This window comes from Anas platyrhynchos, chromosome 5 (genome assembly GCF_047663525.1).
Source record: "Anas platyrhynchos isolate ZD024472 breed Pekin duck chromosome 5, IASCAAS_PekinDuck_T2T, whole genome shotgun sequence".
NCBI lineage: Eukaryota > Metazoa > Chordata > Aves > Anseriformes > Anatidae > Anas > Anas platyrhynchos.
In genome coordinates, this window is record NC_092591.1 from 54,608,576 (window position 1) to 54,623,397 (window position 14,822).

Consider the following 14,822-nt stretch of genomic DNA (forward strand, 5'->3'; position numbering starts at 1 on the left):
ATTTCTTACACAAGAAATATCTTTATTTTCCCCAAAGTTATAACAGCTTAGCATATATATATATATATATATATATATATATATATATATATATATATATATATATATATATATATATATATTTTGAAGTTTCTAAATATTTTTCATTGGTATCAAATGTGTAGAATCCAGCATTCACAGAATGTGCTTACTGGAAAATGTTAGGTAGGGACACCAAAAATTACATTTATGTCCCCACATACCCATCTGAAAAATTTGTTGCAGTCATAGTATTGTTGTCCTAATTCTGATTTATCCGACATGTTTGTAGATGAGAAGAAACTCTCTGAATGGAATTGTATTATATTCATTCTACACCACTGGCAGTGGAAGTGCAACTGAGGTCCAAACAGACGTGTGTATGCATAGAGGTCAAAGTGAATGCCGTGTTTATTTAAGAAAAGAAAAAAAAAAGTGTATATTGTTCAATGACCAAACCAAATCTCAAAACATTCAGAGAAATTAGAAATGAAAAAGTTGTGAAATTTGTTGGGGGGAAATAAAAAAAAAAAAAAAAAAAAAAAAAAAGTTTTTGGATTTGGAAAAATAATCCATTTCATTTGATAGAGTAAGACCTTTTTCCTAAAAGCCCAAGAACTGGAGCACTCAGCTGGGTTGTTAGGAGGAAGCTCATTTCCCAAATGAAACAACACTTGCTATTTACTTCCAGGAAAGCATTGTATTGCTCATAGGAAGGCTGTGCTGATATGGGTTGCTTTCTGTTTCTCCTCCCTTAGCTGATAATGCGGCATGTTAACAGTGAGCTCGGTGTTTGAGCTAGAGGTGGACTTTTACAATTGTGTTGTGGACCGCAGCATGGTCCTCAGGTATCTGTTTTCTCAGGTGTGTGCCTCAGCCTTCAGGTCGCACCTCATGCCAAGACTCTAGGTAGGCTCTGAGATTAGGGAATGCAGAATGGCCTGGTTGTTACACATAAACACATAACTTTTTTTTCCAAACTGAAGTTAAGAGTCTCTTTGAAAAGAGCACGTTTCTTTTCCAATCATGTTCCATTGGCTGCGTGCTCAGGCTGAGCACCCTGCGCTGGGTTTGTGTTGCTGCATATCTTGTACTAGCCGACTGGACAAATCACTCTTCCCCCCAGTTCCTGCTGTATTCTCTAGGTGTATATAAAGTAATAAGCACTACTTTGTAGGTGGCTCCTTTATCAATGAATTTCCATGCATCACCCTTATATTGTCCCAGTCAATTTCCCTATTACTCCTTGTTTTTTCTAAGAAAGTAAAGGGTTTGCTGCTTGTCTTGATTTATGCGTTAGGTTCATCCCTGGATGCAGTTCTAAATTTGGCCTGTGTACGTCCATGAATCACAGATCTGTTGATTTATGGGCATGGGTATGCTTTATGTCAAGATTTGTTCAACTTTATTAGGCTGGAATGGACTAGGGACTTAGTTTTGGAAGGACTATGAATCTCCTGTTTCTGTGGAAGCACCCAGGTATTGAGATGGGCAATTACTTTTATTTATTTATTCATTAGATGGAGCTATACAAATTATTTGCAAATGACGCACAATTGGGAGTTCTGTGAAGCTTTTGTTGCATTGCAGAGTGTCTTTTGTGGAATGCAGGCTGAGACAAAGGCTTGCTTGTTTGGACATCACAAAAGGAGAGCAGAGCGGCGTTGCAATCAGAAGTAGATGATGATAGGTAGGAGGACATCTGGAAATAAAAAATAATAATAAAAAAAGCAGCAGTGTACTGTCAAAAGCATCAGGGTAAAAGCAATGGTGCAGAGCATCTAAAAGCTGAGGGAGTAATATTTCCAACAGCTTATATAGTAGCTCTGACCTTGCCTTCCTCCTGTCTGTGGGCAGGGCACAGTGACGCTGGGTCACTGCCCTCCCTGCGCTGGCAGGCAGTGTGACTCCTGCACTATTACTCGCTCAGCCCTCCTTGATCCGTCTGATTGAATTCAGCAGGTTCAAGCAGAGCAAGTGTCATCGCTGTTTGGGATGTCTGGGGCTTGGTTTTTCTTTCTGTGCTGGACTAAACCAGGAGTGATACCCTTGAAGTCAGCAGGCTGGCAGTATCGTGAAAGAAGCATGATGTGTCTGTAAACTGGCAGATGCTTCTTGCCATCTCCACGTGGGTAGTTTGACTTAGGAAAAGGACTAGCAAGACCAGCCAACATAATAGTTACTGGTTAATAACAGTCCTGGAAATCTTCCAACTCCAGTAATATTTTTGTAAAGTATCATTAATTCCTGCTTTGTCCATAACCCTGTGAAATGACTGAGTTTATTATTAAGGAATCCCTAGTACTCTTAGAAACCCGATTCTACATTAAGTCATGAAGATGTATGTGCTTTAAATCTTTAGTAGATCTGGTTTGGATCAGAGGAGGGAGGTTAACAGAGCCGTATCTTCAGTGAGCAGCTGAAAGTGAAGTAAAACAGTCCCTGTGTGGTTGCAGCGGTTCATGATTTACAGGACTGAATTCACTGGGCTGCTCCTGCTGCCGAAAACGCACGCTCTCAACCGCTGTTGATTTTTGAATTAAAAAAATGCAGCTCTATACACAGTTTACTTTATTGCTAGAGGGCAGAGAAATATAGGTAAGAGCCGTTAATCCCCAGCAGGCTGCTGGGCAGGCAAACAGACATAGATGACAAAAGTTAATTGGAAACATGAGCAGTTTAACAGAAAACATATTTGTGATAATTGAGAGAGTAACGTCTCCAGAAAGGAAACTCAGCAAAGAGAAACTTCAGAAGAGAAGTGGCCACTGGTAGGTGAGTGTGATTTTTCAAGCTTTCTTTAAGCTCTACGCTAATTTCTTACAAAGAACAAATAACATTAAAAGCAACTAACTGAGATTCCCTCTCTCTGAGGGGGAGGGCTGTACAATTACTGCCACTAGTTTCTCTTACAGCTGGATTAGGATGTGTGGTAATATATAATTTGGGTTCATTGCATAAGGGCACAATTGGTTTTGCTTTTGTATATGGGGTTTTCTTCTACCTTTTTGCATATGATGATCTCTTCTCCTTAACTGAAAGAGCTCCAGATTTATTTTTTTGCCTTACTCTTGCATTTTTTTATATTTGAGGTTTTTCTAAGAATTTAACTCGGACAGCAAAAATTTTGCCAAAAGCATAGAGAACCCTTAGTTAGAAAATAGTGCTGTGTTTTTGCTAATGAAAAAGTATTATGAACCTAATAAGGGAGAACACATCGCAAAAAACACATTTTGGTTTGAACTGGAGGAAGATTCCTTTTTCTTTTTTTTTCTTCTTTCCTTTAAAGAGCAAGTAAATGTAAATTACATAGTAGGAGCTTGCTGCTGTTCAGCTGGATAGGAGGATAGGAAAAGACAACTGGCTTTTATTTTCATTAAGTGATACTGATGTTTAAAATAGTGAGATGTGTTTATCTTTTTAATGTTGCTAATGTAAAGTCCCTAATGTTTTATTACAGAAAGAATCTCAGACCAGCTTTAATACCAGGCACTACTGTATTTTCTTGTGCGTGTGTTTTTTATCGTTGTTTTTCTTTTTTTCTTTTTTTTTTTTCCAGAGCCTGCAGACAGTACAGCCTTCCAGCCCACAGGAATGAATGAAAATGTATCATCCTCAGTTCAAAGCTGCAGCAGTACTGTTAGTTGCAATAACTCATCAGCCATCCCTCAGCCCAGCTCTGCTATTAAACCTTGGCGCAGCAAGTCCCTCAGTGCTAAGCACACAGCTACGTCTTCCATGTTATCCGTAAAGCAGCCGGTACCGGAGCCTCCAAAGCCACCATCAGAGATTATCAAAACGACTCCCAATGGTCAAAAATCCATGCTTGAAAAATTGAAACTCTTCAACAGCAAAGGAGGCTCCAAAGCAGGAGGGACAACGCTCGAGTGTTCAGGGTCTCGGGACAACAGTTGTGAAAAGCTAGAGACGCTTCCCAGCTTTGAGGAAAGCGAGGAGATTGATGCCGCAAATCAGAATGTGAACAATCCGGGATCAATGTCCAGTAGTCCCAAAATTGCACTCAAGGGAATTGCACAAAGGACTTTTAGCCGGGCACTGACTAATAAGAAAAGTTCTCCCAAGGGTAATGAGAAGGAGAAGGAGAAACAGAAAGAGAAGGAAAAGGATAAAAGTAAAGACGTTGCAAAAAGAACATCTATCACTGAAAAGCTGGACGTGAAAGAGGAACCAAAAGAAGAACAGACAGCACTAGCAACAACAGAGATGCCAAAAAAGTCCTCAAAGATCGCAAGCTTTATCCCTAAAGGAGGAAAGCTGAATAGTGCCAAGAAGGAGGCCTCTGCCCCTTCGCACAGTGGAATACCAAAACCAGGAATGAAAAACACCACAGGGAAATCCTCAAGTGCCCCAGTTTCTGCAAAAGAAAGCCGCAGCGGGAAACCTGGCTCAGGGCTCTCGCATCAGAAGTCTCAGCTAGACAGCAGGAATTCCAGTTCCTCTTCGAGCTTAGCCTCTTCCGAAGGAAAAGGTATAGGAGGCCTCAACAGCAGCAACAGCAGCCAGTCTGTCAATGGACCAGCCGCTACGACACACACAACAGGAAGCAATACTGTGAGTGTTCAGCTACCTCATCCCCAACAGCAATACAGCCACCCGAACACTGCCACAGTAGCTCCGTTCATGTACAGGTACGGTTAACTGCTCAGCTAAACTCTTTGGAACGTGATGTTTCTGTAGGAAGATGGATTTTGGATGCTCTTTCAGGGCGGTGAGGTGGCAATACAAATGCCACATCATGTGAAGGTTTATTGTTTTGAGAGAATAAATGATTCACGGTTACACGAAAACTGTTGTCAAAGGCAGTCAGACTGAAGTGTATGAGTTCTAACAGGGATGTGAATAATTGCAGTTTTCCAACTCTGCTAACAGTTAATGACAGAGTGCAACTTGACCAACTACTGTGCTTGCCTGTATTTTGTACCACATGGGTTAAGTGTATTTTATGCATCACAGCTTTAAAGGTTGTAACAAGACCAACTTAGTACATAGATAAACTCATTCTCTTAAGTGTGGCTAATGGTGGTAGAGCTGCCTTGTTGTAAGCAGTAATGAGAAATTCGAAGAAAAATCCCTTAGCATAGGTAAGGCCAGGCAGAAGGTCTGCTCTTGTATGCTTGCACTAACCTCGATTTAGATCAGCATAAGAGCAGCTGTATGGGGTGACAGCTAACCTCCATCTAGTCCAGCATCTTCTGTGTGACAATGGCAATAGAGGACACGCTGGGAAGAGTAATTAGAAGGAAGAGAATAAAGAAGCTTTCTGAAAATATGTTCCCAAACCTGTCAGTGACAGAAGAAATTCTTGAGTCTGATACTTAGGTTTTGTTTTTGACAGTTATCTCCTAGTTTCCTTTGACAACCCTTAACTCCTTCATAGGAAGAGACTGCAAGCAGTTATTCTGTCTTAGTCATCTTCACGCTGCTCATGATTTTGTAGGCCTCTATCACATCCCTCCATCCCTTAAGATGGATCTTTTCTAGCCTGCCTAGTTGCTACTTGTAGTGATGTTCATACCCTTTTGGCCATCTTTGTCACTCCTTTCTGTAGTGCTTCAGTTATACTACAGGCTTTTTCCCTTTGATCTCTTGGCAGTTGTAGTATAAGAATGGTTGGCCATGCTTTTTTTTTTAAAGTGAAATTAAATTTTTAAATAAGAGTGAAATGAACCTGAAAGAGAGGGATGCAAAATGATTGCTCAGGCCGATGTAGGAAGGCAAAATGGGAAGAATGACCCTTGAGTCTTCTGATCTCTTAAGTGTTATCTGCATGTCTATAGAATAAAATGCCAGGTGTCTTATATGTAGTTGCATGAAAATGAACCAGTTGGAAAAAATTACCCTAAAACTTGTATCTATATTACACGTTTTGGATTTTTCTTGCTCTTGCTTTCATCTGTACACATCACCATTAGTACCGCTTCTTTGGCTGATGGGTTCTACTAAGGTCAGGTTTTGGAAATGTGTTCAGAGGTGAAAATTGCCAGTGCAACTGTACAGTTGTAATCTAGAATTAAATATATTTTTGTGGTTACAAACTGATTGCTTTATTGTTTATCCCTCGTAATCTGCAAAAATATGTTTATGATGCTCTGGCTAGTTATGTTTATCTCTACAACATCCTATCAATAGGTAAAGTAAAAAAGCACTCTTCTTGGTGTTCATCTTAGGTAAATTGAATATAGATAAGATCATGTGAAGTGTAAAGCAGGTGCAAACCATATGTTTTTCATAATCCAAACATTCTGATAAACTCTAGGCAATATTTATTTGACCTTTTCAAAAAAAAAAAAAGAAAAAGAAAAAAAAAAAAAGAAAAGCAGGAATTAAACTACATATTGGCACCTGGAGTAAATGCTGAGAAATTGAAAAAATAGTCTTTACAATACAGCATTTGAGGAAACCATCCTAACTGTATAATCTTGCTGGCTTTCAAAAAGAAAGAGGAAAATGAAATTATATTGATATCAACGTGGTATTCAGATGCTTTTTTTAGTAATCTGCAAAATGCAGTTGCAGGGAGGTATTTACATCCTTGTTACTCTGTGATTCTGCCATATGAATGGGTTGTTGAAGACTGAACCTGGGAATCCTGGCTGCTAATTGTGGAGGCCTTCGCTGTCTCAGCTAACCTCCCTGTCCCTGTATTCACAGCTATGGTGGATTTCTTAACGTGGATCTGCAGCTTGGCATAAGTTGTGAGGAAGGAAAATGAATACAAAGTGCCATAGCTGTACTTGTACATGGAAGTTGTAATCTCCATTTTTCTCAGCTATCAGTTAAGGCTGCTTTAATCTAAACTTTTCAGCTGCCAATAGACTTTTTGTTTCGTTAATTTTTTAGCAAAAGATATGACAGCTCTCTACATTTTGCATAAGGTCAACTGAAATTAAGAGTATTGCCTGAAATTAAGAGTAATAATTGCCTGCTGTGTCTTCTCTTTTGTACAGCACTTATTCTTTGGGCATGAGAATTTCCAGCGGCTTGTGGATGTGGCTATAAGAGCAAAACACAGCACAACTAGTAAAATGAAATGACCCAAGATGCATTATTTAAATCTGACAACAGATTCTCACCATATCACTTTTTATTACACAACAGCCACCATGTCAGATTAAAAATCGGTGTTTGAAGTTGGTGTTACCCAAGCATTTATTTTAAAATAAAAACGAGCGTCATTACCAGTTACTGAAGAGAAATCAGCAGGAGCTTAACATGCCATCACACGCTACCTGCTTTGTGTTTATGTAAAACAGATTATTAGAGAGGATCTGATTAGTCATAACAGGTTATGTTATTGATAATTAAAATTTATCTGGAAATCCAAGTTTCTTAGGACCGTATCTGAGGAGCTGTGAAGCCTATGTATGACTATGAATTTTTTATTTTTTTTACAGCTGAGTGCTTGCTTCCATTTCTAGGACGTAGTTCAACATGGGACTAATGAATTATGTAAAATCAGTCTGCTGGTCTATTCTGGAGAGAGGGACAGAGTGGCTGATGGCAGGTGCAATTGTCTAGTTGCTATACTTGAGATACTTTTGATGGAGAGTGACTGCACATCTCTGTTTTGTTTTGCTATTCAGATCACAGACAGACAATGAAGGGAACGTAACAGCCGAGGCCAGCACAGGAGGGGTCGGCATGGATTCTGCTCTTTATGTCAAAACTGGACAGCCTGCTCTTGAAGACCTCTCAGGTATGTCTTGCAAGATAACTTAATAACTCTGTTTCAGTTAAGTAAGAATGGGCTGAAGCAAGTCTGAAATGGTGTAGTGGTGTGTCCCCTATATTTTTTGGAATCATTAGGCATTCTGGGTGCTTAATGTCTTCTGGAACATGTGCAGCACTGTTTAGGATTAAGCTATAAATGAAAACCTTTAGTATTCACAAAAAAAAAAAAGGCTTTTTTTTTTTTTTTATCTTTTGCTTCAGTGCTTACAGAAGACATTAACTTAATTTTCTTGATTTTTTGATTTCTTTAAAGATTTTGAGGAATCCCAACATTCACTCACATGAATCTGATCAATTCCAAAAGTGATGTTTACAGCAATAAGAGACCAAAATCCAGCTTCTGACAAATCCAACTAGACACAGTTTACTGTGTCTAGCATGCACAAATCGATTGTGATTAGAATACTAGCAATCATATATAATGATTACAATATAGCAATCGAAGTTAGAAAGTATTTTGAATGCTTATCTAGAATTACTGCTACCATAGGAAGTATTTGATAATGAGGAATAATTTTTAAGCTTACCCATGATAACAAAGCAATTTTTAACAACCGTCTTCTATTACGGGTCTACATTGTATTTTTAAGTCATCAATAGAACAACTTTAAAAGTCATCAAAGTCTCGTCAATAGAATATCCCAATTTTTTTCATCTAGTTACTCTTGATGTCTTCCAGTTTAATGTGAGTTTTGAAACTGTTTATCCTGCTTGGAAAGTCATGTGGCTGTAAGTTTCACAACTGGATTAATTGCATATTGCATTACATATTCTGTCAGCACCATGTTTATACCTGTGCATGCTTCTCACCTTTGTCATCAGCATATGCAGAGTCATTGGTGAGGAAAATGGCTGCAGAAATGCATCAGTGAATGTATCTGTTTTATATATAGGTGTATTAAAAAATAAATAGACAAATAAATGGCACAAGGGATAAAATCGTTGAGAACATTTAAGTTTCTTACTTAAATAAGTGAGCCAGTTTAAAGTATGAAACACGGTGTCCAGCTTCTTAAGCATTTTTAATATTACCTCTTAATCATTGTATTGCCTAGCCTAAGTCTATTTCACCTTGTAAACTGGGAAATGTTTATAGATCACAGAAGGTCTTTAGTCTTTGATGACAGATGTTACGTAAACACATATTCAAGTAGAATATGTAAGTTAGGGATCCAAAAATGGCAGATGACATGACAACCTCAAGCAGTGGAGATGCAAAAGCCAGCTGTGCGTAGCCAAACTCCACAGACAGCAGCAGTCAATAAAGGAGTCTTAAGGGAAAATGAGCAAGCAAAACAAAATGGTCTCTCAACCCAAATAAATAAGAAGAAATAAGTAACAGATTCCTTCTTGCCCTGCGTAGGAGCTGTTGGTACTTTCAATTTAAAAGCATATGTAAAACAAAAGAGTACAGGTAGGGAAAACTGGAAGCTGAGTAGTTTAAGGATGTTCCCTATTATGAAGAGCTAAGTGTTTTGATAATTAAGTTTTAGTGCAACTATCCAACGTCTGTCTATAGTTTAAGTAATTGAACATCATTTAAGTTAAAAATTAATATCAATTTAGATAAGTGATCTCAGTAGAAATTAATTTACCTGCACTGAGTCTCATGTACATTCACTTAAGAAGTCACTTACTCTGTCTTTTTATCTATGAGAGAAATGATCTGTAAAAGAGCACTCTGACCTTTGCTAGGCTAAAGGCCTATAAATATTTTATGTTCTTTACTGCAATGATTTGTAGGTCCATGAGTGTAGAAAATGTTTTCTGTCCAGAGACCCGGTGGCTAAAGGAATCTATCTTGTTAGACGGCTATTTCCAATCGAGCCAGATCATAATTATTTGATCATTTGGCCTAAGTGGAATTTATTGTTAGGTTATTTCCTAGGGAGTAGAGGCCCATAAAAAATGCTCACATGGACGCTAACTGAGCCATTGTTGTTTGTCTCAGAACGGCTGGTGAGTATGTAAGCGTAAAAATCTATCTTCCCTCCCTTGGTAGTTCCTTGTAGTCAGGACTCCAACACTTCGGTAACTGATTTGTTTTACACTGCTCTGCAAGTAGGACTATGTGACTTGGCCTTTCCAATCCAGCATCGTTCAGCAATGTGAAGTTTAAAGCAAAGAATGTGGGAAGCTCCAATGGCAGAAAGTTAAAAGCTAATTTATCAGTTCCTTAACACTTCTGATGTGTGTAATACGTAGATGGCCATGTAAACTAGCTACTATGTGGATTAACAGTATCCTGGCAGCTTAAAAATGCATTACTTGTGCAGAGATGGCTAATACAAAGTGTAAAAAGATTTAAATTTGCAGTAATATTTCCTGAAGTTGTGAGCTATAAACCCTTTAAAATGAAATCTTTCCCTTCTATGACCACCAAAAATTTTCAGATGGCTTTTGGGAGGTTTTTGGTTTCAGCATTCAGCTTACAGACTGTTGGCACTACTAGAAATCAGAAGTCACTTCTCTTCAACCTCTTAGAAGATATAACTACATAAAGCTCATCTGAGTTAGCAACCAAAGAATTTCTTAATTGAGAGCTGAGAGCAAAAAAAATAAATTATGCTGAGACACTAGGAGGATTTTTTCATATGTATAAACTCTTACTTTGGAGTTAAAGAGCAGGACAAAAATATGTTTTAGAACAAGTTATTTGAAGAATGTAGTTTCTAAATGCCAAGGAAAGTAAAACTCATCCCCCAGATTTGTGTCATGTAACCCATTTATGTAATGATAACTCTGTTGTGATGGGGACAAGCAAAATCTTCAGCTTTTTAACCCAAAAAGTCATTCAGCGTGGAGCACACAGTCAACAGAATTTAGGTCACTGGAAAGCTGTGGCTGTAGAATGAGAGGTATTTGGAATGGGAAAAAGTTGTTCTAGTGAAAATACAGCATTGGAGAATCTGGCTGTGTCAGGTTAATGTTAACTGTGTCAATGTAGGGGAGGGAAATGATGGTATTGATGGAGTACATTTTCTAATGAGGTTGAAAGTTAACCAGGATTTAAATTGGGCCATATGGGGAAATGACAGTGCAGAAACATCTGGTGCAAAGGAAGCCTGTGAAGTTAACAACACTGAACTGATGCTGTCCGTCTGCTTCAATGGCACTGCCTGCTGTAGGTGAATGGTATCTGTATCATAACCAGTTTAGAGCGTTATGTGTCAGAAAACCATATTTGAGACAGATTCAGGCAAAGATAACAGTTAGGTTTTGTGCTGTTTCCTACTTTGTCCTTTCTAATGGCTTATTTTTCCTTTAGGAGAGGATCCAGAAACTCGACGATTACGAACTGTGAAAAACATTGCCGATCTTCGACAGAACTTAGAGGAAACAATGTCCAGTCTGCGGGGAACCCAGGTCACTCACAGGTAATAGCATACCTTTATTTATGAGAAAATGCAAATCATTGTGTCCTTTGCATCTGTTAGATCTAGCCAAGTTGCATCCTTGAAAAAAGATTAACGCTGACAGTGGAAGATACCGATCTTTCACTTGACCTTTAAAGCATGAATTTTGAACTGTGTTCACTGCTTATGGATTATCAGCTCTAGGATGAGGAACTGATGGTGGCAGGTTGTATATAAAAGCAAAGGTGGAGAATAAGCAGTGCTAGTTAAATGCCCTAGGTGATGTTTGAACATAGGTTACTGTTTAAAATATTTCTTCATCTTATCCTTGAACAACTTCAATGCATCACATCACTTTTACCCCAGTGTGTAATATTTTGTTTAAACAAGCAGGTGAACTGTGCCTGACCCACTTGAAAAAGTGCATAACTTGAATTCCTGACCTATCTTTGGACAAACAATTTTTCTGATATTATTAGTCATCCATGTATATAACTTTTTTTTTAAGCAGTGTTTAGAAATCTCCATCAGTATTTAAAATATGTTTTAAATAAACAAAGATTGTTAATACATTTAAACATTCTGTGACTTGAATCTTTTCAGTGTTCAGCTGAAGTCTTGGGACAGTAAGATGCTGGCTCCTAATGAGGTCAGGGTCCTATGCAGTACTTGGTGCCTTATGGACTTCAGCCCTGCTTGAGTTCATTGGATGGACACTTTGTGCTTTGGCTTTGTATCTCAAATTGAGCCGGAGCTTGCAAAAATAAACTCCCAATATATCTATTTCTCTTTTCATTTTTTAATGAATGTGATAACTCGTTAGAATTTAATTCCTATAACTGTAGGACACTTAGTTTTTTGCAATGTTTATTTAACACTATATTGGAAATAGTGTAATGTTGCTTGTTTTAAAAATATCCACAGTAATAATAATAAAAATGTAATGCTATGTTAGTTGAGTGGGAACAAAAAGTGGAGTTCATGTGAGTAAGACAATTTGTAGGTATGGATTAGGAATAAGACATGTAGACCATAGTAGTATTACTCTTCAAAGGTATGCAACATATTCACTTGCTCAGAGATGCAAACAGAAGATTTAATATAGTGGTGCTTGTCAAAAACTGTATTTGTAGACTGATCTGAAATGCTTTCATAACCAGAGTTCTATGTAAACATTATCAATATTCAGAAAAATGTATTCAGTTCACTAATACATAAAATATACTTTGAAAAATAAATTAGTTTTGCTTTTCTTCTTATTTCTTCATTTAGCCCTTTCCTCAGTGTAGATATATCTCTTATCTTGATGCTGGATGCATCCCCTGAGCATTAGGACTTTGTCATGAATATAGTCAAAAAAAGAAAATTTATCTGAAAAATAGTACGTGAATCGGTATTCCTTTAGTCAGCTGAATATTGACTCCCTTGCCTGGAGTGGCAAAACCATGGTAAAATAGGGTTATATGTGACTGAATGTGAAAAAATTACACTTGGATACTATGGATAATGCATTAAAAAATTCCTTAAGTCCTCTGTCATATACTTTGAACACTAGGTGGCCAGGGTGCAAAATTATTATTAAGAATGGTGTTGGAGGAATGGACCAGCCTCTCAAAGCTTTGTAGCAAGTGAATTCTGTTTGTGCTGTTACTTATTTTAAATTTAGCAAGTATTCAGACTATAGCAGTTTTTGTGTAACATCACCTGAAGGTGCATGCTCCATAGACCACTCCATATTTAATTACATGATTTTTTTGTTTGCTTGTTTGTTTGTTTTAGCACGTTGGAAACTACATTTGACACCAATGTCACTACCGAGATAAGTGGTCGCAGCATTCTCAGCTTGACAGGACGACCGACCCCCTTATCGTGGAGACTGGGGCAGTCCAGCCCCCGCCTGCAGGCAGGTGATGCTCCATCAATGGGAAACGGGTATCCTCCGAGAGGGAACGCCAGCCGCTTCATTAACACGGAGTCAGGACGTTACATGTATTCAGCACCTTTGCGGAGACAGCTAGCTACCCGCGGTAGTAATGTCTGCCATGTGGACATCTCAGACAAGGGAAGTGACGAAATAGATCTGGAAGGCATCACCATGGATGCCACCGGCTATATGAGCGATGGAGATGTTTTGGGCAAGAATATCAGGACTGATGACATCACAAGTGGGTAAGTGCCTTTACTTCTGTTCTGAAGTACTACATGTGATTTTTGCGTTGTGTTAAATGAGACTGTTCCCTGTGACTATTTGAAAAATAAATAAAACAACCACAAAGACGGATTTAATAAGCATTTAGAAGGACAGCATATTTACAACAGTTAATTTAGTCAGTGCAATCTAAGGACACGATTTAAGTGTATGTTTAAAATTATATATAATACTCCTATATATAAGTATGTGCACATAATTGTTTTCCCGAACCAGGGTCATTGTGCAAAGTATGACACATGTTGCAACGCTCATTTACAACCACAAGATGGAGAGAGTGAGGCATTTTCTTCACTCACTGGATCCTTTTGCTGACAGAACATTTAAGGAGAGAGTTCATGCGACTGAAATCAGTATATACCTCGTTATGTAGGGTAAAATAGAGCAAAAAAAGGTGTACATGCAAAATAGTCTAATGAGCAAGTGAATGTGCAGAAGTATGAACTGAGAAAATTATTATCAAGGTTTTATGACAACATTTAATGTTTGATTTGACTGGAAAAAAAGCATTTGTTCTTTGGTCCAAAGTCAGTATTCAATTAATTCTAGGAAGTTTAGTTATTATTTCTTAGGTTAAATACAGCATTACGCTAAATTTAAAAATTATCTTGGAGGTGTAGATGGCATATTTACTTTTGTGGTAGCCTTTTCCCTCTCTAGCCACCTTGCATGCTTTTCTTTTCTGAAGTGCCACTGACTGTTGCATTGGCTTATTTGGAAGACTTAGTGCCTCTTCTTGAAACAGAAAGCTGGAATGCAGCTGCTTCATTGGCACTAATTTAAGTGGGAAGCAACCAGAAACCTGCCTGCATTCTGTCCTTTCTGAATCTGTCAATGTTTTCAAATTGAAAAGTCAGACTCAGTTTTTAGTTCTTATTTCAAGAAGCATATAGTACAGAAGCCAGTGAAAAAAAAAATCTATTTCACTGCTGCTGTAACTGTTACTACATTAATAACACATTGTATAGCTAAAATGGTTTGTTTTTATAAAATGAATCAACCTGAGTTTTGTGATGTTTATTGTAGTAACAGCGATTGCTGTTCCTCTGGTGTGTGAGTTTTATTCAAACTTGTGGCTGTAATTTTGGTCTCAAAATGCAAATAAATTCTGAGTAGCTACATGGTTTCTGTAAAACACCAAGGATGAACGAAGAAGCATCCCTGGAAGAATTGTGTCATCTCGGGCATCTGCTGTTCATATGCTATAGGAGCCCCAGTCAAGACCGACACTTCAGTCAGTGTATAAAGTTCAGATTCCAGGTTGAGGGAAAGGGAATAATAAGAAAGCTGTTATGAATGATATTTCCAGAGAAATCTGCGGCTTCACTCGTCTCTGTCTATCATTTCCTTTTCTGTGACTACTTGGTCATTCTGTAGAGTATAAAATGGAAGTCTACAAAGTCTGCAAATACAAGAATGATTTAGATTCAGGTTATAAGGGACTCATAACGTAATAAAATGTTTCTGCCAGTTAGTACCTCTGTCAC

At 38.0% G+C, this 14,822-nt stretch overlaps 1 protein-coding gene across 9 annotated transcripts in view; it reads left to right on the plus strand.

Annotated features, from left to right (window-relative positions):
• NAV2 (neuron navigator 2) overlaps nucleotides 1-14,822 on the plus strand; it is a 424,692-nt gene that overhangs the window by 308,063 nt on the left and 101,807 nt on the right. For 8 of the 9 annotated variants that reach the window (XM_072039124.1, XM_072039125.1, XM_027458933.3 and 5 more), the window contains 4 exons: nucleotides 3,578-4,667; nucleotides 7,623-7,735; nucleotides 11,039-11,147; nucleotides 12,906-13,295. In XM_072039124.1, coding sequence (XP_071895225.1) covers nucleotides 3,578-4,667; nucleotides 7,623-7,735; nucleotides 11,039-11,147; nucleotides 12,906-13,295 — 1,702 coding nt within the window. Of the gene's footprint in view, nucleotides 1-2,773; nucleotides 2,794-3,577; nucleotides 4,668-7,622; nucleotides 7,736-11,038; nucleotides 11,148-12,905; nucleotides 13,296-14,822 lie in introns of those variants that run through there. The other variant, XM_072039130.1, reaches the window with a different exon arrangement.